The sequence below is a fragment of the Astatotilapia calliptera genome, chromosome 3 (assembly GCF_900246225.1).
Source record: "Astatotilapia calliptera chromosome 3, fAstCal1.2, whole genome shotgun sequence".
Classification (NCBI taxonomy): Eukaryota; Metazoa; Chordata; class Actinopteri; order Cichliformes; family Cichlidae; genus Astatotilapia; species Astatotilapia calliptera.
The window spans coordinates 13,817,719-13,839,445 of record NC_039304.1 but is presented as its reverse complement, the minus strand read 5'-3'; the positions used below and the strand labels follow the sequence as shown (position 1 = coordinate 13,839,445).

Genomic DNA, 21,727 nt, shown 5'->3' with positions numbered 1-21,727 from the left:
CGATGCCTGTTTTTAAATTTACCTCTGATAGCAGGTGTTCATATTCATTTTCTGTCTCTGTAACTTTGCTTTCTTTCCCATCTGTTGCACCCGCAGAAAGTGAAAACGATAGTTGAGGCTTTTACTGTAAGTGCTTTTTCTTCTTCTTCTCCTTTTCTTTTTAATTTTTCTCCTGTCATCAGCTTTGAAAGGCGATTTATTCAAATTATCCCTCCAACATCGTCCCGAGTGCCTCGTTGCCAATGTAAAAAAGACAACTTGATTAGACGGTCGGCAGTCAACACAAATACTGTTGTGTGAAGAATTATAAACTGCAAGTTTCTGGCAAACAAAGAAGAAAACATTTCAAGCTTGATCATTCAAGAAGTTGTCGAGCTTGGACGGGCGCGCGGTGCTGGGCACGCTTTCCTCACTCGACACATCAGTGTTTTGGCCGAGTGTTTGTGTGCTTTCAGTTCTCGGCTTTGCCAAGCTTCAAGTTAGCAGAAGCAGTGAAAGTTTTGCCTTTATTTGAGAAATGCGGATTTCCAAAACAGATGGTTTATCATAACACAGCATACCGAGCACAGCTTTAGTCATTCCGAACACTTAAGACTTAGCGTGGACCCATTAATATTTATGGGATTACTGCCCGTGCGTCGCACTGCACTGTGATACAGTATCTTTCACTATCTGGTGACATTGAAGTGGATGTTATGAATTTGCTGTCCATACGTGACGTAAATTAATTTCAAAGTCCTTTTTTGTTGTTGCTATCTGGTGCAGAGTAGTGATTTACCTTCATGTCTGTCTTAAATGCAACAGTCATCGATAACAGACTCGAGTGAGGAGAGAGCTGCTGCAGCCGCAACAAGGGACAACAAGGACAAGGTTGGTACTTCTAATTACCGAGCACGCAGAGCGCCTATCAGTGTTGTTGTGTTTGTTGTCAGATTTCAGTAGGTGTCGCTCACGGCGTTAAAATAGATTCAGTAAAAAAAAAACAACTTTCACCATAAACTCGAGATATGTTGTCGACGCAACGCTGGCACACGCCTTTGACTTGACCTGTCAGAACGATGCTGTCTGTTAAAGTTGCCCTTTTTGTCTTCTCCGTAGGAAGGTGACAGTCACAGTAGACTTTTCCTCCGCCTCTCCCCAACTAACCCTTTCACTCCTACCCCGTTTAAGGTTCGTGGGTCTCTGTGTTGTGCTTTCCACCTTCCATTTCCGTGTATGCTTGCACGAATATGTCAGCGTGTCACACGGCAGCCCGTGAATCGGAGATGTCCTGACGTGCTATACATGCATATGCGTGGCCTAACGCCTCCACCGTCCGACTTCCTGTGTGTGTGTTTCTTTTTGTGGAATCGTGAACATCTTTCTTCCTTTACTTTAGTTTTTGCCTTTTTTGCTTTTAGTCCGTTTTCGGAAGCGTAACAGAATCAAAACTCTGGTTTTAAATGGATGATTTTGAGTTTCGAGCATTATATTTAAGATCAACAATGAATGAAGTGATCAGAAGTCAGAGTTGTTACAGGTAAGTGCGCTTATGAATTACTGATGGGTGAATATTTTAAATTTAGAGATGATCATTAAATTAATAATTATATAGTAGAGATCAAAATTTACTGTAACACCAGTCGTCCACTTAAAAAAAAGAAAAAAGAATGTGCAGCGACCAAGCCCATCATCGGGAGAAGTAATCACAAGGCCACAGAGGGACACATCACATGGACGGTGAAGAAGAACTGTAGTGATGACAGCAAGGTTCAGTTTCGACGCGAGGTTTTATGTTCGGGGTCAAACGGGAGCAGAGGGGGGTCAGTTTGGAGGACGGGGCTTCATGGTTTGGTGCTTGAGTAATGTCTATGAGAAGCTTCTACGCCAACAGAGTCAGCCAAGACTTTCTATGGAGGCCGGTGCCTCTTGTCACCCCGTGAAACAGAAGCACTTGTTGAATGTGAGAGCATTAAAATAATGCATGATGGCTAGCCTGGAATCCTGATCCTGAACCTAGCTGTGGCTATGAAAGTCAAGCAGTGGCTAAACTGTGGACAAGACCAAGATCAAACCAGAGCAGTGTGGGAAATTGATAACAATCGTTGTGTTGTGTTAGTTAGTAGTGTTACAGTCATTTAGAGAAAAGGCCCCCCCCCTACAAGAGACCTGCTGGTATACTGGCCCAGCGTATTAGCCAGTATTAGCTATTTGCTAACTCCATCGCTCTTGTTCATGGATTTTGTTACATTTATTAGAAGAAGCAGTGACTTAAATACAGGACATTTAGGCATGTAAGGTGTTCTCTAATTTTGATCTCTGCTTTTCATTAAATTAAAAAGAAAAAGTAGCAAAAATACACATGTTGGTGCGAGCTGGAGTAGTGCTGCTATCCCAGTGGTGATCAGAGCTCATAGACTCAATAACTTCCAGCTAACGTACATGTAAAAGGAAACCAAGCATATGGCTTCTTGTTGATTGCATCGGCGCCTTCCTCTCGCTGTGAACCTGACAGCCAATTGATTTAAACATTAATGGAGAGATGAAACCTTCTTTATCTTCTTTACCTTTCACTCATCAACTGTTTTCTGCCTCCATCTGTGGCGCGACAGCTGGCGAAGCGTGAAGCGGCAAAGGCATCTCCCACCAGTGCTGTCCTCACCCTGCCAGTGGTGCCTCATGTGGGAGAGACTGATACAGACACGCTGACAGAGATTCCTGGCAGTCCTGCTGAGACTGCTGAGGAGAAAAAGGAGGAGGGGGAGGAGCCCGAGGACGAGTACGGATATAATTGGAGTGAGTTTAGTTTGTCTGGTTTTTATTGTGTTTTTTGCAGTAGGGTGTTTAATTTTGCAGTGAAATATCACAAGGTTGTAAATGTTTGATATAAATGTAATCCTGCATCACATACAGCAGGAATATTTTAACCCAGTTTGTAGTGGGAGGAAGTAAAAATATATGCTTACATACTACACTATGTAGTAACAGCAAATGGCCACAAGAGGTCCTCCAAGTTACATGTCTGCCCATAAAGTCTCCTGCATGGCATAAACGTGCACTGATTCACATGCTTGAGCTGGTTGTGCCTCAGCAAAAACCTGAAGGACTCAGTGTCCCAATTAGGCCATTATCATCCTGCAGACACTCTGATGTCAACTGTAGGATGAACTCACTGCTCCAGAGAGAAAGATGGCGAGCAATCAGCATAAAGAACAGCCTCCAAACACCTGGGATTGTGGAGTATATGTGTATATGTGCCCTTGTGTGTGTGTGTGTGTGTGTGTGTGTGTGTGTGTGTGTGAGAGCGAGATAGACAGAGCCCATCCTGCAGGAATAAGATTGATGAGGTTGAGCCCGGGGAGGTGAGTTGTGGAGATTAGTACAGGACTGATGGTTCAACAGTGGCAGGGAGCCCAGAACAACAGGAGCCCACTGGTCTGAACAGTGGCTATCTAACACACCAGAGACAGGAGAGGTGGAGAGACAAAGAAAAGAGACTGGAACCAGAACAAAAGAGCCAAGATTGAGACAAAAATGGGAGAGGGTGAAGCTGAAATAGAAAATTCTGCTGACAAACTTCTACCTTTTACTTTTGGTTCCTCTGCAATTTACACATTTCAAATATCTGCTCTTCTTTCGGGAAACGTTACACGGAGCGATAGGGCTCGAGACCAGTCTGGCGCTATTTTACTTGTATTGTCAGCTTACATCTGTCTGCCGCGACTTCGCCTGCCTCTTTCAGAGAACATAATCCAGCGTTATGGCAGCCTCCCAGGTGTCCTCCACATGATTGAGCTGGAGAAAGGCAAAACAGGCCTGGGCCTCAGCCTGGCAGGGAACAGGGACCGCTCACGCATGAGCGTGTTCGTGGTGGGAATAGACCCCAGCGGGGCGGCCGGCAGGGACGGACGTATGGTTGTTGGGGATGAGCTGCTGGAGGTGAGATGCGTATAAAATTAGTTTCACTGTTCATTTGCTTTTTTTTTTTTTTTTTTTTTAAAAAGTCTCAAATTCTGTAAATGCTTTTCTGAGCAATAAACTTTATGTTGTGCTACAGATCAACGGACAAGTTCTGTACGGCCACAGTCATCAGAACGCGTCCTCCATCATCAAGAGCGCTCCATCCAAAGTCAAAATCATCTTTGTCAGGTATCAACAGTTATTTTCATCACTATTAAAGCTCCTGTGAAACTATGCATGCAGTTATTGAGCCTCAGGAAAGTTATTGTAATGTTAGTGAAAAGCCAATAGATGGAGCTATTGTCATTCAACAGAAGGATGCAGCACAGGTTGAATATAATGGCCTCTGTTCTGTAATGCTTAATAACACAGTCTCTCACATGCACATACCAAACGTATACATGCATTCATAAAGTATAGTTTAACTTGAAATATTTTGTAATCAATAAATATTAATAAAAACTATATTAAACCCATCACACCAGCTGGCACTTGGCTGATGATTGTGAAGGTTTTCAGATTTAGTGGTACACTCACTAAAATATACAACATTTCTACAGCATACAGATGATATTTATTTAGATATTTATTTTATTTAGTTACCAAAAGAGATAAAGAGCAAAAGTTGAACGTTAGTGACAAATATAAATAACAGACTTCCAAAGTAAATCCATAAACTATATTTTAATTTAATATTTAGTGGTCAAAAAGTGTAAAATGTGCAAAATAGCTTGCTTAAAGCATGGCTAATACGTCACACTGTTAGCTAGTAATATGGGCATAGACAGTCTAAGCTTGCCAGCTAAAAATATGAGATATACTTAGCTTGAATTATTAATAAAAACCAAAAAAAAAACAATGAAAGTTATCAAACATATGTGAATTAAAATAGTAGTTTATATTGTTAATTTAGATATCTACATGCAGACACGATGGAAAAATGTATTTGCGAGGAAATGCGTTTTAAATAGTTAGTTAAAAATATAGTGACAGTGACTGTAAATATAGCTGGAGTACGAAGCTAGAATTAGGGCTAAAGGGAGAAATGCAAATGTAGTGCAGTTCTTATCAGAGAGTGTATCCCTCCATAGTGTAGGGGTTGATGTCTAGCAAGCAAAAGCTGCCAGGATGCGATACCGATACCTTTGGGGCCTAGAAAGGCATCTACTGTAACAAAATCAAGTACGTAGATCTACGTGCTGTACTGACCCCTGCTTGTGAATAAGAGAGCAGCTACAGAGTTGAGATAGTTGACATGATGTTGTTAGGCTGTGTGAATATTTACTAAATAAAATCTACGTTTTGCATGTTAATCTAGAAGTTTTCACATTTTGGGAAACATAAAATAAAGATTAAGTATGTCTCCATTTACCCCATCTCCTCCTTAACGGGTGGGCCAATGAAACGGCACAAAACGTTGCAAATGCAGCGCTTATTAACATGAAAATGATTTCGATTTTTATATGTATTATGATTACTTTATCATCCCCCTGCGATTGCGATGTTACATTCTCCGTTTGTGTTGGCGTTATGTCTCAAATTCATCGTATGACACCAAAGGGTAGAATTACAAATTTGAAAAAGCACCGTGGAAGTTGAAAGTAGTCAAATGTAAAAGGTGTTGGTGCAGGAGTTGTTGAGTCGGTCAGCTTTGGGAGTCAAACAGATGTAGTTAGCATGTAATACGGATACATTAGCTCACATATCCCTATAGAGTTTGACGTATTTGACCTTTGACCTACTTTTGGCTCTCTTCCGGATCACAGTACTTAGCCTCCCACTTGACTCACATCCTTTTCCTGAAAGATACGCTGTGATCAGCTGGCGTAAATCACAGCTCTGCTGTCACAAAGCTGAGAAGCGACGATTTACGTGAGTTCTGACTGTGTGAAACAGGAACACCGAAGCGCTCGACCAGATGGCGGTGGGACCAGTGAGGGAGCACGAGGGAGACGCTGTGGAGCCCCACGCTGAGGTACAACTCTGCTTATGGGCACGCATAGAAAACACACGATGCACACATGCAGAAGCCCTGGAACAGACACGACTCCTACAGCTACTACACAGCCACGTTGGTGCTTCGTAATGAGATTTTAAACGTGTAAACAGAACCATTACTTTTACATCTGGGCGTGTAATTTGGCTTTTAGTCTGTCTCGTGCTCGGCACGCATGCATGTGAAGTTTCTTTGTGTGGTCCCGTGCCTGTGTGTGACTCCCAGTAAAACAAACCACAAGCAGTAATGTAGACGCATCCGGCACTGTACTCCCACCAGCTAAAATTTAGCTGATTTATTTACTTCATGGTGTGCTCACTACTCCTGCTCCTTCACAGCCAGAAGAAGCTGCTGCTAATGGCGACGCCGATACTTCGAACTACGTTCATCACATCGTAAATCTGAAGGTGAGAGGCGCAGGATGACCCGCGGACATCGCAAAACACACAGCGTTACAGGCAGTAACGGGGAGAAAGTCTCAGGAACAGTGCGGTAATGAGGGAGGTGTATACTCTTACGCACACACACTAAATAAGCCAGCGGGGCACGTCAGAGACAGACAGATCGGGAGCACACCACTCAAGTTTGACAGGATGCCAAAACGCTGAGAAAAGACAGAAAATTTTGAGGGAAAAGAAGGTGAAGTAAACAAAACAGACGTTCCAATGGGAGTTAAAGGCTTGGTTCACTGAAATATTAAATAAGGAATGGATCCCGACTCCTTGTGGGGTCCACGTCCTAGCTCGCAGAAAGCAGGCAGTTTTCCAAAGGTCATTGTCTGATCCTCTGAGCAGCAGCGATAAAATTGCATCCAGTTGCACAACACGAGCGGAAGCAGAGATCTCAACATTAGACATCTCACCACCTCAACAAATAAAGGAAACTTTCTACAAGATCAGTTACAACACGGATCAAGTGGGAACATGCTTTTCAGGCAGATTCAGGTGAAGTTGGCCTTTGAAGAGCGCTAAAACAAACTGCAAAAGAGACAGGAGAGAGGAAAAACTATGCAATCCCTACAATTGTTGAATCATTCATGCGGTAGAGGTGGCAACAGTGTAGCACATAGGCAGCTCATTAATATGAAGACAAATGCCCTGAAAGGCCTCTCTGGGAGCAAAAGATCAGAAGTGTGAAGGATGTGAGCTGAAGCTGGGGCTGATTCATCTCTGGAGGCGACTTGATTTCTTGAACTGGTACAGTACGGCTCCATTACCCAGCACGTGTTAAAGAAAAGGGTTTGTCAGCGTGGGTATTGCGTGTGCGGTGGTGCAATTTCAAACGTTTTTTATCACTAATGAGCGTTTCTCTTCATCAGGAGGACGGAGGACTCGGCATCACTTTTGTTGAGGGCGACACAGAGGCCGGGGTTGAGATTGAGAGTATATCTGAAGTGCAGGGACACACCGGCAAAGTATGTCATGCCTAATGAGACCTTCTGTACCGTGGACGTTTAGCTGCCTTTGCTAATCAAAGCTGTTTATGCGCTGTGAGCAGGAGGGGTGCATGAAACCTGGGGACACACTCTTAGCTGTGAACGGCGAGTCTGTGCTCGGATACACTGTTGAAAAGGTAAGGGCGTTACTCTGGAAATAACCTTTCATGTCTGTGCTGTTTATTAGTAGCCACAAGGTGAAAGGTGTGATTGGTATTCTTGTTTTTTTAGGTCTCATCACTGCTGAGAAAAGCCACAGGTCCTGTGAAGCTAACCTTTGCTACAAAGGAGATCCCCTCTTCTTTCTCCTGTGTCCAGTCGATCTGCCAGGACGCAAGCTTTTCAGATGGAGTCCTCGCTAGCGTACCCAGCATGCCTAGCATCTTCCCAAGTCAGCCAGAGGCGGAAGCAGCCACCAGTGAGTTCGTTTTACTTGGTTTTAATTTTCTAGAACTGTATTGTCAGTTTTGTCAGGTGAAAAGAACAGACATGCTTCTCCGTTTTAGGTCTTAGTCGCTCATCCACCCCTTCCGCTCTGGCCTCTGACCCGACGACCTGCCCCATCATCCCCGGCTGTGAAACAACCATCGACATCTCCAAGGGCCGCACAGGCCTGGGCCTCAGCATCGTGGGAGGCTGTGACACTCTGCTGGTAGGAAACCAGACAAATAGCAGTAGCAATCAGCTAATGAGGGGGAAAACGTGAGCTGGTCTCCCTGATGTGCTTAGATTTAGTCAATAATAATAATAAAACGTGACTCTTTTCCACAGTTTGTTTTCGTCTTGTCTTCCTGGGTCTGTCGGGTGTTTCTTCCTGTGGAAAGGGAGTTTTTCCTTCCCACTGTCGCCCAGTGCCTGCTCGCAGGAGGGTCCTCATATTGTTGAGGTTTTCTCTGTATTATTGTATCCACTACAAAGCGCCTTGAGGCAACTTCTGTTGTGATTTGACACTTTATATAAATAAACTTTTATTGATTTGAATAATAACAAACAGTAAATCTGCAGGTTTAGCTGTGCGTTCCCAGCCACAATGCCACCCACTTAGATTCTTTGCTGGTAGCATAACTCATAAGCCACGGAGGCTCAGGAATGTAGGAAACGATGCTGTCACGGCCTTCGTCTCCTCCTCCTCTTCTTCTCGTTGCCCCTGCCATCCTCCCCTCGTCCCATCTATTCTGTCTGCTCAGTCAGGCTTGGGGGAGCAGCTCTTTGTCTGGCCTCAGCCGTGGCGGACAACGTCCTGCCCCTGGAATGCAACCTCAGGAGCACAGGAACACACACATTCACAGAAGCAGTAATCCAAATTTATGTCTGTTTGCCAACAAACACACACAAAAAAATTTGCTGTGTACACATACTTTAAAAAGTCAACAAATACTCTTTCCCCTCCCGGCCCAATCTGTTTTGTATCCATTTAATATCCTCCAAATAAATGCTAAATGTCTCCCTTCCATCTTTTTTTTTTGTTTTGTTTTGTGTGTTTTTATTTTGTCCTAATTAACTCACTTTTTCCACTCTCTCTCTCTTTATCTCCAGGGGGCCATCATTATCCACGAAGTTTATGAAGAAGGGGCGGCCTCCAAAGATGGGAGGTTATGGGCAGGAGACCAAATCTTAGAGGTGAGCTGCAGCATAATGAGCGTAACTATATTTCGATGAGACATGCCCGAAGAGTCTCAGCATGAACGCTTGGATTTTTAAAGTCTGACAATACGATATATGTTGAGCAACAGCATAGATATATATTAACAGCAATAAGAACCTCTAAAAGCACCGCTTTTTGCTTTTAGCAAGATAATATACCGCAGACCGAGGCGATTATGAGTGAAAAGTGAAAGAAAACCTGTACAAATCCCGTGTGCATTATGCGCCTTGACAAGTTAAGCACCCGAGCTCTTACTTGGGTTTGCCCTCCGTCTGACCCCGTGCTTTGTCACGGAGAGAGGGCAGGGGTGGAGCCCGGGAGTTGAGTTATTGTAGCTCAATCACTAGATCTGAATTGAAACACACGCCCTTATGACTTAATAGCTCTCCACTATTCACTCCTGTCCCTGAGCCAGGCTGCTGTGTTTAGAAAATAAGGTCAGCGAGGGAAAGTGAAAAGAGCAGTTTCCCACTCTGCAGTCATGCCATTAGATACTATGGGGAAAAAATAAAATCCACTGCGTGTGCACGGTGAAAGATAATATGGTATTTTCCCTCCTATAAATGTGGTTTGAAAAAAGAAAAGAAGAAAAGCTGGGCATCGCTCTTAGACTGACCACTGGAGCATCTCACAGGGGTTTGTGGGAAGGTTTCCCTGCTGTACTTTAAGTCAAGCATCAGCCTGTGATTTCAAAGGAATGACCTAGTTTCCTTATATCTAAAGCAGAAACGGTTTAAAGGAAACTTTGTGCAATAAATGAGGCTGTTAGAACTTTTTATATATAATCCTCCGCTGCAGTTAACTTATACACTGGAACAGAAGATAAGGCCTCTGCTACTTTAACCAAATATGGCCGAGCGAGTAGCTGGATCAAAACCTACGCACGCATTCTCTCATCACAGGTGAACGGCATCGACCTGCGAGCGGCCAGTCACGACGAAGCCATCAACGTGCTGCGGCAGACGCCGCACAGGGTCCGGCTGGCGGTCTACAGGGACGAGGCCCAGTACAAGGAGGAAGACCTGTGGGACTCCTTCACCGTGGAGCTGCACAAGAATCCCGGCCAGGGCCTGGGACTGAGCATTGTCGGGAGGAGGTGGGAACGTTGTTAGAATCAGCTCTGCTGCTGAGAGCGTCAGGCGACGAGCCTTTACATATAACAATAGCAGAGTAGTGACTCCACTAGGTGCTTTCTGGCTCGCAGTAGGTGTTAGCGTGTTGGAAAATACATAGAAGCAAACAAGGAATTGAAAACATTCTAGATTTTTGAAATGTAATTATCAGCCTACTTTATAATTATATTGTTTTGACCTTTTTTAATGCAGATCGCGGGATCAGAGGTAACCTTTTGTATTTTATCTGTTTTTATACTCCATAGTTGGGAGAGTGAGGTCATTGCTTTTACTTCTATCATGTTTCTGTCCATGCAGCCATCAGTTAAACCAGTTTTACGTACCAACAAAAGTCATTGTGTTTGGTGTAAGCACGCAGATTAAGTAAAATCCCTTCTTTCCCACACGACATGTCTGTTACAAAGACATGAAATCATTATGTTTTTTTCAGCAGGAAATCAAAAAGAGATCATAATTTTTTTATGTGTAGCTTGAACAGATCGTGGCTAAATGAAGGTTTTTTTTCTGCGTGACTGCATTTTCATATGAGTCAGCAGAACAGGTTTGTATTTCAGTCATTCTCCTCGGTACTAGTGGCGGTTCTCGCCTCGCTGTGTTACCAGAGACGGAGCTGAAAGCACTTGTTGCGTCAGCGTGAAAATCCCGCTATTGTTGCTAGCACTCGATCAGCAAAGACAGATTTACAAAGTTATCACTGGGATAAGAGCCAGGCAGGTTGCGGAGCGTCTATAAGCCCTCTGGATTTCTGCGTGCCTGTAAATGTTTTATGCTGACAGATTCGGTCCCGTGGTCGAAGTTTGTGAGGAGACAGGGGTCAGGGTTAAATATCCCAAGCTAGTGTCAAAGGTTAAACAGTTTGGACAGTTTTTAACACAGTTGTAACATTTCGGCCTCTGTCACAGTGGTTTTGCTACACACGTGGCAAGAAAAAGGCTAAAATGCTCAAAAGGATGGAAAAGACAGGAGCCCAGACGACCTACGAGAAAGGAAAATATGCAAGCTAGCAGTTAGTGGTGAGCAGTTGTGACAGCCAAGTATCTCTGGCACCGAGGACTGAGTGGGATCAAGTTGCCTTGCTTCACAGCTACTGCTTGTGCTAGTTCTTATCCACGTGGAGATTGGCACCTCAGATATGCAAAGTCCACGGCTCAGATGTGCTTCTGAACAAAGAAGAAAAGGCAGAGGCTTAAGATAAGTCATCTTTTCTTCCTGCACGTTATATTCTCGCTCACAGCGAGCGCAGAATTTGACTCTGTTGACCGTGAACCGAAGCCTCCAACAGCACAATACTGTCAAAGTGATCGCTGGTTAATATTCTGTTATACAAGCCACACTCAGGCAGCTCCATTGGAAAAGCCTGAAATTGCCAGATCAATACTGTACCAGCAATAACAAGTTAAAAAACAGAGCTCTGGAAAATTGTAGGATTAAGGTCAGCAATTTGAGAAAGGGGGCTTAGCGATCCTCAGCAGAGTGCTGCACGCGGTCACAGACGTGTCGTGCCTACTGCCGCGTCTCAGTCTTCCCGTCTCTCCGAGCAGGAACGACACAGGGGTGTTTGTGTCCGACATCGTGAAAGGAGGTTTGGTGGAGGCTGACGGTCGGCTGATGCAGGGCGACCAGATACTGTCGGTCAACGGTGAGGACGTCCGGTCAGCCACTCAGGAGGCCGTGGCTGCGCTGCTGAAGGTAGTCCCGCCCCGCATGCGCAATCGTCAAATGTGTGCAGGACAATTAAAGACGAATAACCGTACAATAATGCCTGTGTGTTGTGTTGCAGTGCTGCGTGGGATCTATCAAAATGGAAGTGGGGCGGTTTAAGGCGGGGCCCTTCCACTCGGAAAGAAGGCTGTCTCAAAGCAGCCAGGTAATGTAGCTGATGAGATAGTGGTTAAAATAGAAGTAGCTTATTTTTAACCCAATCATGCAAAATTACACTAGTAAAAAAATAAAGGCAGAAAATGAACGCTTTGGAGCTGAATAGAAATTCCTCTTATCTAATGCCTGACAAGAAAGCGCTCTGAATGCTTTTGTTTCAGATGAGTGACACAGGAAGCGCCAAGGTGGTCTCTCAGCCATGTTCAGATCCTGGTGACCCTGACAGGCTTAGTACAAGCCAAGAATGTAAGTACGGCAAGACTGTAAGTGTAAACAAGCAGATCGAAATCCACTGCGAATGTCGGTCAAATTGCGGGAAAAGAAAAGACGAGTCATCAGAGCGACGCGTTTGTTTCAGACCCGGAGCATCAGGAAGTCAGAACAGTGGAGTTCACTAAAGGCCCCGCTGATTCTTTGGGCATCAGCATAGCGGGCGGAGTGGGCAGCCCCCTGGGCGACATCCCCATCTTCATCGCCATGATGAATCCCGTCGGACTGGCTGCTCAGACCCAGAATCTCAAGGTATGAGACCTTTTCTTGGCCACCTCCCTCTCAAATCTTTGGCTCTCATCAGAAATTATGCATATCTCCAATTCTTGTGTGGGATTTAATGCGAATCTCATTTATTTACTCCCACTCGCTCAGTGTATGTATTCTCAGCGGCTCCCAGAGGCCGCGAGCCCTTAACCTTTAGCTGTGACCTTCACAGAAAAACTGACAATTGAAACTGTGTTAGACTGAGGCTGGAGGAGGACAATAGCCATTTGCTAACGTGGATAATAAATCTCCCACTCCTGTATTAAGGCCATTAAGCCCACAGAAAGACTCATTGAAATGAATAGGGTGAATCCTGAATGGTATATTCATGCCGTTTTATCATTTCAGCCTGAAAGAGAAAAGAGAGCGCGGCGTAATGAAATTACTCAGCTGAACCGTGAATTTACGTTTTTTGTGCGGTCTAATAATGAAAGCACAGAAATCAGCAGTGACAGATGCGAGTTTCAGGCGGTGGGCACCGCTTTTATGACGCTGACATGCAGCAGGCTGCTCGAAACATCCAAACTATTCTTTGGAAAGTGTGAAAAGTTTCTGCTGCACTGCACATCTGCACTGTTTCCCCCCCAAAATGTTCTAAACTCTCACTTTTTCAGATCGGCGACCGAATCGTCAGCATATGTGGAACCTCTGCTGAAGGCATGAGCCACTCTCAGGCCGTCGCCCTGCTCAAGAACGCGACAGGAACGATACAGCTGCAGGTCTCCTATAAACGTCTTCTCTCACCTCCTGTGTTTCTACCAGATAAATCGGCAGATAAGCTGCAGCTTGTGTCGTATTCTTCCCTTTATCTCTGTTCAAAGTGTTCAGCTGAGCACAGACGAGACAAAGGGTGGCGGTCACAGGCTTTGAAGCACCATAAAGCGCCCTCATCCAGCACTACCATCATGCTATCAGTCTTTATCTGGGCAGTAAATCAACGCCAGTATTACTATAACAGAGCTGTGTTCTGTGTCTGTGTGTTAACGCACCTCCAGGTGGTTGCAGGTGGCGACACCACCGTGACGGGTCCCCCTCAGGAGCAGGTCGGTGGGGCTCTCACGCCCAGCTGCATCTTCCAAGACGACCTCAGGTATGATGTTCTTAGACGCAGGGGCGCTCAGAGGAGGAGAACTACAGGTTGTTGCTTTGGTTTTCCTTTAAATGCCTTCTACCTTTTCCCTCAGCCCTCCTCAGTATAAGACCATCACTCTTGATAGAGGACCAGACGGGCTGGGTTTCAGTATAGTCGGAGGGTACGGCAGCCCCCACGGAGACCTGCCCATATATGTGAAAACTGTTTTTGGAAAGGTGAGAGGCGTTTATCTGTGCCACTGTTTATCTTTGCAGAACCGACAGCCTCTGTTATTGATGGTGTGCACACGTGTGTGTGTGTGTTTAGGGCGCAGCTGCAGAGGACGGGCGCCTGAAGCGAGGAGACCAGATCATGGCCGTCAACGGGCAGACTCTGGAGGGGGTTTCCCACGAAGAGGCCGTCAGCATTCTGAAGAGGACCAAAGGAACCGTCACGCTCACCGTGCTGTCATAGACCGCCCCCACCTCCACACGCACTATACCCACTCCTTATCCTCTGCTCACAACAGCATTCTCTTCACCTCCGCGCACCTTTTCTGCAAACTCGCAGCAGCAGCGAGGCGCTCGTCTGTGAAAGCACCCGCACACTGAAACACAAACAGTGTGATCATGAAGAAGCTTACGCCACTGTGATGTTTGAAGGCCTGTTACAAGCACGTGTTGTGCTGAAGGCTTTACTTAGTCGTAATGGGAATCTCAACGAGGCTGTAAATAGTATTAGAAACATTCCACCACTCTGGATTTGAAGTATTCACTGGACACTTTGGATTGTGTTTAGTGCTGTCAGCGTTAATCCCGTTAAAATTACTTTATCGCCATAACGCGGGAAATCTCGCTCACGGAGATTTCCCGCGGATCCCCACGAGCTAACCACATTAGCGCGGTTAGCTCGTTAACACGTTAGCGCTATCCAGCCCCACACACTGGGGGATACGCGCTAATTCGCTAACGGTGATTTGCCGCGTTAATGGCGTTAACGTCATTTTAACGAGATTAACGCTGGCAGCACTAATTGTATTCCTGTATTATTATTATTATTACTTTGTTAACAGTCTGAGGGGTGACCCCGGACTCAGTTCAGAGCACAGAATTAAAGAAGTACCCTCGAGACAATTAGGAGATTATAGCAGGATTTAGCTAACGCCTGCATTAGCTTAAAACAGCGTTATTTGTCCGTTGCGTTGCACTGCTGTCGGCACACGCCCGTTTCCGCCACAAAAACCCCCAAAAAGCAAGTATCCATAAATTTCAAGTTATTTTCTTGAAATTTCGACCTATTAACTCGAAATTTCAAAAAAAAGCATCCATGACTCGAAATTTCGAGTTATTTTCTTGAAATTTCGAGTCATGGATGCTTTTTTTGTTTTCCGTTAGTGGCGGAAACGGGCTTCCATACGCTGCTGAGACCGCTCTTAATCAAATGTATCGTGAAGTCACTGTAGTTTTTAGTTCTGAAGCGGCGAGAAGTCGGATATCGGAAACGTGAAGCGTGTTGACTTTTCTTTGAAGGGAAAGATGTGAAAGTGCGGCTTGAGTGTGTCTGTGTGTGAGTGTATGTGAGAGCCGTTCACTGAAATATAGTGCTGCTAAAGCTGATGTGTAAGGTGTTATGTCACAGTATTTTTTAAGTATTATTGTTCACTTCCTGCAAGTGCACAGAAAAGTAAACTGACTGCTATTTAGGTTTGTATGAATGAGTGGTTAAAGAGTCCTTTATGACCTTGTTGTTTACCCGAAACAGAGTCATCCATTCTGTAGTTTTCGACGTCATTGGACAGGTGTTGTGCAGCGTAGCGTGTTCTCTGTCTGTTCTCTGTCTTATATCCCCGTAAATGCATTTTCAAGAGCTGTCAAAAGTGACAGTATTGCATTTATTCACACTGAATTAAATAAAAGTGACCTTTGGATTCAATCAGCGTCCCAATTTTTCTTCATCTTGCACTTTATTGAACGTGAGATAAGAGTTCAAACGCATTCTGTCATTAAATCCAGCAGGAATAGAAGCTTATCAAGCCATAAACGTGTGTTTATTAAATTAGCTATCGCATTTGAGCGGCGTGCCAACTTTTCAAGTGCGCCAGCTGTTGTTGAAACTGCCACCGAAGGGGTTATTGTGCCGCACTCATCCCGTGCTACAGCGATACATCAGCTATATAAATTTTCTATCTGGGAGAGAAGCGGTGTGCTGTCGCTGCAGGTCATGTTTAAATGAAAGGCGAACAGATCTAAGTCAGGGGATAAAGTAAGTTTAAATGAAAAGCGGCCTACGCATGAACAAAGATTTATGTGGAACAGCATGTATGGTCTTGCTTGAATAGAGTCTCTGTTGTCACTAGGGACCTAATAAAGCCTGGATAGAAAGAGACGAAGCTCTCCATTAAAATATGGCATCCCATCTGTCCACACGCTGACAAGCACAGCTGCTCCACAGCTCATGCACAGCCACAAGTCCTCTGTCTAATGAGGTCTGGGGGCTTTTTTTGGTTTCGGCGGACTCTCAGAGAAGAACATGGCGGGACTTTTCTTGTAGAAGTTCACGCGATCAACCATCGGGTCACTCCTTCACCCAGGCCCTCCCAGGTCAAGACCCAGTGCTTCTACCTGCAGCTGCTCCAAAGCAAACCCCAAGTCAGTCACCCCCTGCTTTCGACAGCTGAGCTTCCTCCCCCCAAAGCACCTGTTGTTTTAACTGCCCCCAGTGGGATTAGTGGTTTCTCCAGCCCTCCTCCAGGTTCAAGAGACCCTGCTTGGTTTACACACGGCTTGTCTGCACAAGCCTTTTAGATGCGGGATCAGGTGTTGCCGCTGTTCACGCTTGACATGAATGTATGGCCAAATGGTGTAACGTTCCACGACAATGGCGCTGAAGCTAAATCTCTCTTTTAAAAACCAAAAACATAAAAAGACTGAAGTATCAACATATCAGACAAATCTTCATTTGATTCTTACATGGGAAAAAAGACTTCTCTCTTGACCTCATAAATACGAATTATAACAGTTACATTATTTGATGTACTGTTGCATACATGTCGACTCCATGACTCATGTGTTTGACCCTGCAGCTTAGATTTGTCGATGCCTTTCAAACATTTCGGCGCTCAGTGTTACTGCCAGCTCCAGCGACGACTGAACGTTAAGCAGATAGAAACATAGTTTGTGAGTGGGCTCGGCAGCAGGCATTCCTCATGGGCAGGGAAGGCATCGGCATTACTGGAGGCCCTGGGGCTTCCAATGGCATGTGGGCCCCCGGACCCCACCACCACCATGCAGTTGGATGCATAGATAGTTTTTTTCCCAATTTTTTTGAGAAAAATTAATTTGTCCAAATCTAGTATCACAAAAGGTCCCATGCTAGATATAGTTCTGGAAACATTCATGCCTACATAGCAGTTTGAACAGATAAAGGAAAAATGTTAAAAAGTTAGTAAACAGAGTCTTTTTCTAACAGCTATTACGGGGCTCAGACATCTACGTGAGTTATCTAACTGTAAAGCTATCACTGAGCGCTCACTTAGTTGAAGTGTGAAAAATCTACACACTATGATTTACCATTTTCTGGCTTTGGAAGAACCTCTGAAGCTGCACAAATCAATGGAAAAACTCCTACAGACAGCTGTGGGCAACAAACACATTCATCAGTCTCCACGTGCATCTCTGTGAACTTTACCCTGACTGAGAGTTCTCGAGTGTTTATTAATGTAATTGAGCATTTTAGTTTTTCCTCACACTGCCACATAAAATAAACAAGCTAATTCGTGTTTTAATCTCAGCAAATGTTAGCCTACTTGCTAATACAGGACTTTTCATTGTGATGCGTTGCGACACTTCCATGCAGGTTAAGGGTTTACTCAGAGGGCAAACATAGATGAGCTAGTGGGAAAGCTTTAACTGATGACAGACAAAGCAGCTTTTTATTAGCCATGAAAGTAAAAAAAAAATGTTATCATTTGTGTCATCTGTGAAGGAATTTGTCCATGAACCTGTGCTAAACATGCTGAGCCTCAAGTAGAATAATCTATGTTTCTGTTCAATGTAATACCGAGTGAACTCCTGGTGTAATGATGCTTTGGTAATACCGGTAGTTAACATGTATGAGAGCGTCAGTAGTGAAGCTGAGTAGATGGAAAAGAAACAGACTCTTAAATACTCCCAAATAAAAAAAAAACCCCAATGGTAAATGTGTATGTCTTCATAATCTTGTTTGTCTAATAATTTACTCATAAAAGTGGAAACATTCACATGTTATTCTTCCCCTTTTCCTATTCTGGTTTGCATGAAAGGCAGGTACACCCAGGACAGGTCACCAGTCTGTCGCTGTAACATCTACAACTTTAACCCTATAAACAAACACGCTAGGCTAAACAAGGTCCCTCATCTCTAACTACCTCATTGGCTTCATATATAATTTCCCCTCTTTAACCTCTGTATTTGGAGAAGTCTCACTATTTTGGAGAGAACTGTGACAAAAGTCGAGCACGATGGCGCCTTTAGGAGCGCAGTGACCTGCCTTCTGTTTGCTGCTGTTTGTTTTGGCTCTATGATGCGCGTCAAGGACACCCGAGCTGCTTGTTGATAGTGCACACACATGCTCCTGTCTACTCTCCTTATCTGAAGATGCGACTTTTAAGAAGGGTATGCGGAAGTCTATGTGACATTAGAACTACACAAAGGGAGGACCATGCCTACTTGAACAATGCGTCTCCCATTTCTTTCCACCATAAGCGTATCTGTGTGTGACTCGTTTCAACCCCATCTCCTGAACAATCATAATGCCACGGACCCTTCGGCATCATTGAAAAGAGGCTTGCATCTTTAGCTTCATCAGACAACTCCTTTACATGTCTCTATGATGACGCTCTCTTGCGTGGCTTACACAAGCAAAACTAATTAAATTTCCACTGCGGCGCTGGTGTTAAATTGCTTCATGATGAGCACACTGAGTATACAGTACCCCCCCCCCCCCCCCCCCCCCCCAGCGGTTGTCAAAGCTGAGGCAGTCGTTTGACCTTCCTGGAAAGTGACGCCATTGCCTCGAGTCTTTACTTACCTGTCAGGAAGATCAGCCCATGACACGCTCCCACAATCCCCTGCATTGTTTGAGTCAGCGTGCGTTAGTTGCTCTTTAACAGCCTTTCCTCTTGACACAGTGGTGCAACTGTAGATAACAAGAGCAGGGTGGGGGTGCTCGCTGGTGACAAGTGGAGACACATGTGACAGATGGCTTCGGGAGAGAGTTTATCTGAGCTGACGTTTTGAATGGATTGATTCAGCGTAATTAGATTATTAATAAAGATTGGAATGTGAGGAAACGGCTGGTTATGCTCGAAGATCAGGATCGAACTGCATCTTTAAACTTTACTGACGTGGGCCCTAATGATTAATGGCTGAGGCTAAATATTATCTAAGACCAGTAAACAAGTCTTAACAATTCAAACCCACAGTGAGGAGCATTTATGCTGCAAGAATGAACGGGGAAGAAGAAGAAGAAGAAGAAGAAGGAAAGGGCTTTGCTTATGTGGCGTTTTCAGTCTTTGACTCGTATGTTTCACGTCTGACTTTGTCAGGCTTGTTTACGAAAAAGAAAAAAAAGAAGAGGCTTGAATTACCCACTTTAAATTTATACGGTGACAATTATATTCCTCTGAGTAAACATCCAAACAAACAAACACATACTTTCCGTCTTCTCCATCATAACCCCAAATTATGTCAAGGTCCCACTTTGCAAGCAGGAAGCGGAGCGCTGTCATGATTTACAGTGAGGTTTTTCCCTCCTTGCAAGTATAGCTGCAGGTCATTGCACTCCCTCCTGTTCCTTGACTGTTAAAGTAAACCTGCAAGTTAGCCACATTACATCACATGCAGGATGGGCTTTCCACCTTCCCTTTGGTGTGTTTGCACAAAGTGGAGCGTCAGGGTCGTTTACACAGACAACGGCAACGCACGTCGGATGAAGGAGCACCAAGCACTGGCGTTAAATGTTTGGTATTGACCCCCTTTAATTACATGTTGGCAATACAAACAGTTCAGGACTCAGCTCTAGCTAGACAGACAAGACGGTGTTAATGAGCCATATTACACAGACTATCTCACGAGTGTGCAGGGGTAATGTGAAGCTACTTCACCCTTGCTTGCCTCAAACACACCTCATGTGTTTCCCCTGGTATGTTTGCATTTCAGTTACAGCCTCGAATTACATCACCGCAGCTGGGGTCTGATAAGAACCGGTGTGTAATCATTGCTTTATGAGCTGTGTCTAAAGTAATGCAGTGACATAGTTGCTGGGAAATGTTTGCTGAGCTCGGGGTGGAAGAATTACCTGTGTTTGCCTATTGGAGGTGTGCATAGGGCTATCTGAGCTTGAAGCAAGGCAAGGCTTTTGAACAGCATGCTTTTTATTGTGCATGCTTGGTATTTCCTCATCAAATACTCATTTAATTTCAGAACACAGCCCTCAATTGTTATGCTTAACCAAACAGCCTACAGCCATGCTACGTGCTACTTTGCCTGTCCAGGTGAAGATGATGTAGCATTGCACAAGAAACAATTCTGCACTTGTTGTTCCTCACTAGATTTCTTTTTATGGCCTTAATTAAGCATTGGGTCTGTGGCTTTTATTTACTTTATTTATTTATGTTACCAAAACTGAAAAAGAGGTATGTGGAAGAGTGCTAAGCGTTTAGCTAAACCTAGCAAACTTAGCTAGCTAGGCTAGAGGGCAATTAGCGCTAAAGCTGGAGTACAGACTTCTTGGAAATTAACCTTGCATAAACTAAGTGTGCAATATATAACTATATAAACAGTATCGGCATTAAAAATACTCCAACACGGGCAAAACTTTAAGCGTGAACGAATTTAAACAGGAGATGCACAAAAGAGCTCTTTCATAGGTGTCACAATTTCTTCGTGTTATTGTATTTTTTTTTTTGAGTCTGTGGGTACTGACTGGTCTGGACATCATTTTCCAGCTCTGGAGTTTGTCGCTTACTGCAAATCATCCTGTGTGGAAGGTCAAGTGCAAAATTAAATGGATACTTCTTTTTTTTTTTTATCACAGTTTATCTTTTAAAAGGTCAAAAAAATTATTCTAATAAAGAAATCTGCAAACCTACTGGCACCTACTACCTAACGTTCAAGAAATCACTAAAGCCAATCAGCTTCACAGTTTGAGTATCTTTAATATCAGCATAAAGCAATATATCATCGGGAATCAAACATCAGCGGAGCAAAACAGTGTTGCAAAATAACACTGTGTCGCAACATGTCAAAGGTCTCGCAGACACATTGGAATGCACTCGTTCCTCATCTGTTAATGGGGCATAGTATTGACTGACACCTATCTGCACCGCTGGGCTGAGAACGAGAGCATCCTATTGATTTCAATGCATCATGGAAGAGCGAGTGTGATGAAAGCCCATTCATGCCTCCAGGCCTCGCTGCTGTTTGAGCCAGTTTTCCATCTTTGTTCCACAAGCCTGACAGCGCCATTAGGCTGATCGTCAAATCGCATGGCACGCTATAAATAATCCCGCTCAGGCTTCAACTTGCTCGCCTAACTTTGGATTCACGTCGATATGCCTTTACAATCATGAAGATGACATTATTTAGAGGCATTGTTGTTAGTCCTTCAGGCTATAACAGCTATTTAAAACTGGGCTGCAATGGTTGTGAACTGGAAAGTTTGGTGGAGGGCAACACAACCCATCTGGAGCTATCAACCACAGAAATCTTTATTTTTATCTGGAAGGTTACCAAGTCATTACTTGCATCACACGTCTATTATCTCCCCTTAACCTTCAATTGTCGTTGTACTGTTGTAAAAGGTTAATAAAGTCATAAAATACAGCCTTTGTAGAGTCACAGAGCAGGTCATAGCTTCAAGGCTGATGATGTAAGTTTGCAGTGTTTGCGCTGGAGATGCTGGAAAATACTGGTGAGTTAAAATGTTGGAATTTTGGAGATATTTAAGTAAGAAAAAGAAAAAGTGAAGAAAGCCCCAAATGTTCTGTGAACTGTGAATTGAATGAAAAGTTTGTCGTCTTATTTCACTATCATCGTTGGAACGATGCTTTCGA

The 21,727-nt window shown here is 44.2% G+C and overlaps 1 protein-coding gene across 4 annotated transcripts in view; it reads left to right on the top strand.

Annotated features, from left to right (window-relative positions):
* Positions 1 to 14,910, top strand: part of mpdz (multiple PDZ domain crumbs cell polarity complex component) — a 67,807-nt gene extending 52,897 nt beyond the window's left edge. For 3 of the 4 annotated variants that reach the window (XM_026161917.1, XM_026161919.1, XM_026161920.1), the window contains exons 29-51: positions 97 to 126; positions 805 to 870; positions 1,099 to 1,170; positions 2,592 to 2,775; positions 3,722 to 3,918; positions 4,037 to 4,128; positions 5,836 to 5,914; positions 6,274 to 6,342; positions 7,254 to 7,349; positions 7,433 to 7,507; positions 7,602 to 7,788; positions 7,877 to 8,022; positions 8,907 to 8,990; positions 9,918 to 10,111; positions 10,341 to 10,355; positions 11,690 to 11,837; positions 11,929 to 12,015; positions 12,188 to 12,272; positions 12,385 to 12,548; positions 13,178 to 13,282; positions 13,559 to 13,653; positions 13,748 to 13,871; positions 13,963 to 14,910. In XM_026161917.1, the coding sequence (XP_026017702.1) occupies positions 97 to 126; positions 805 to 870; positions 1,099 to 1,170; positions 2,592 to 2,775; positions 3,722 to 3,918; positions 4,037 to 4,128; positions 5,836 to 5,914; positions 6,274 to 6,342; positions 7,254 to 7,349; positions 7,433 to 7,507; positions 7,602 to 7,788; positions 7,877 to 8,022; positions 8,907 to 8,990; positions 9,918 to 10,111; positions 10,341 to 10,355; positions 11,690 to 11,837; positions 11,929 to 12,015; positions 12,188 to 12,272; positions 12,385 to 12,548; positions 13,178 to 13,282; positions 13,559 to 13,653; positions 13,748 to 13,871; positions 13,963 to 14,109 (2,541 nt within the window). In that variant the 3' untranslated portion in view covers positions 14,110 to 14,910. The remainder of the gene's footprint in view (positions 1 to 96; positions 127 to 804; positions 871 to 1,098; positions 1,171 to 2,591; positions 2,776 to 3,721; positions 3,919 to 4,036; positions 4,129 to 5,835; positions 5,915 to 6,273; positions 6,343 to 7,253; positions 7,350 to 7,432; positions 7,508 to 7,601; positions 7,789 to 7,876; positions 8,023 to 8,906; positions 8,991 to 9,917; positions 10,112 to 10,340; positions 10,356 to 11,689; positions 11,838 to 11,928; positions 12,016 to 12,187; positions 12,273 to 12,384; positions 12,549 to 13,177; positions 13,283 to 13,558; positions 13,654 to 13,747; positions 13,872 to 13,962) is intronic. The other variant, XM_026161918.1, reaches the window with a different exon arrangement.
* Positions 14,911 to 21,727: the final 6,817 nt, after the last annotated feature.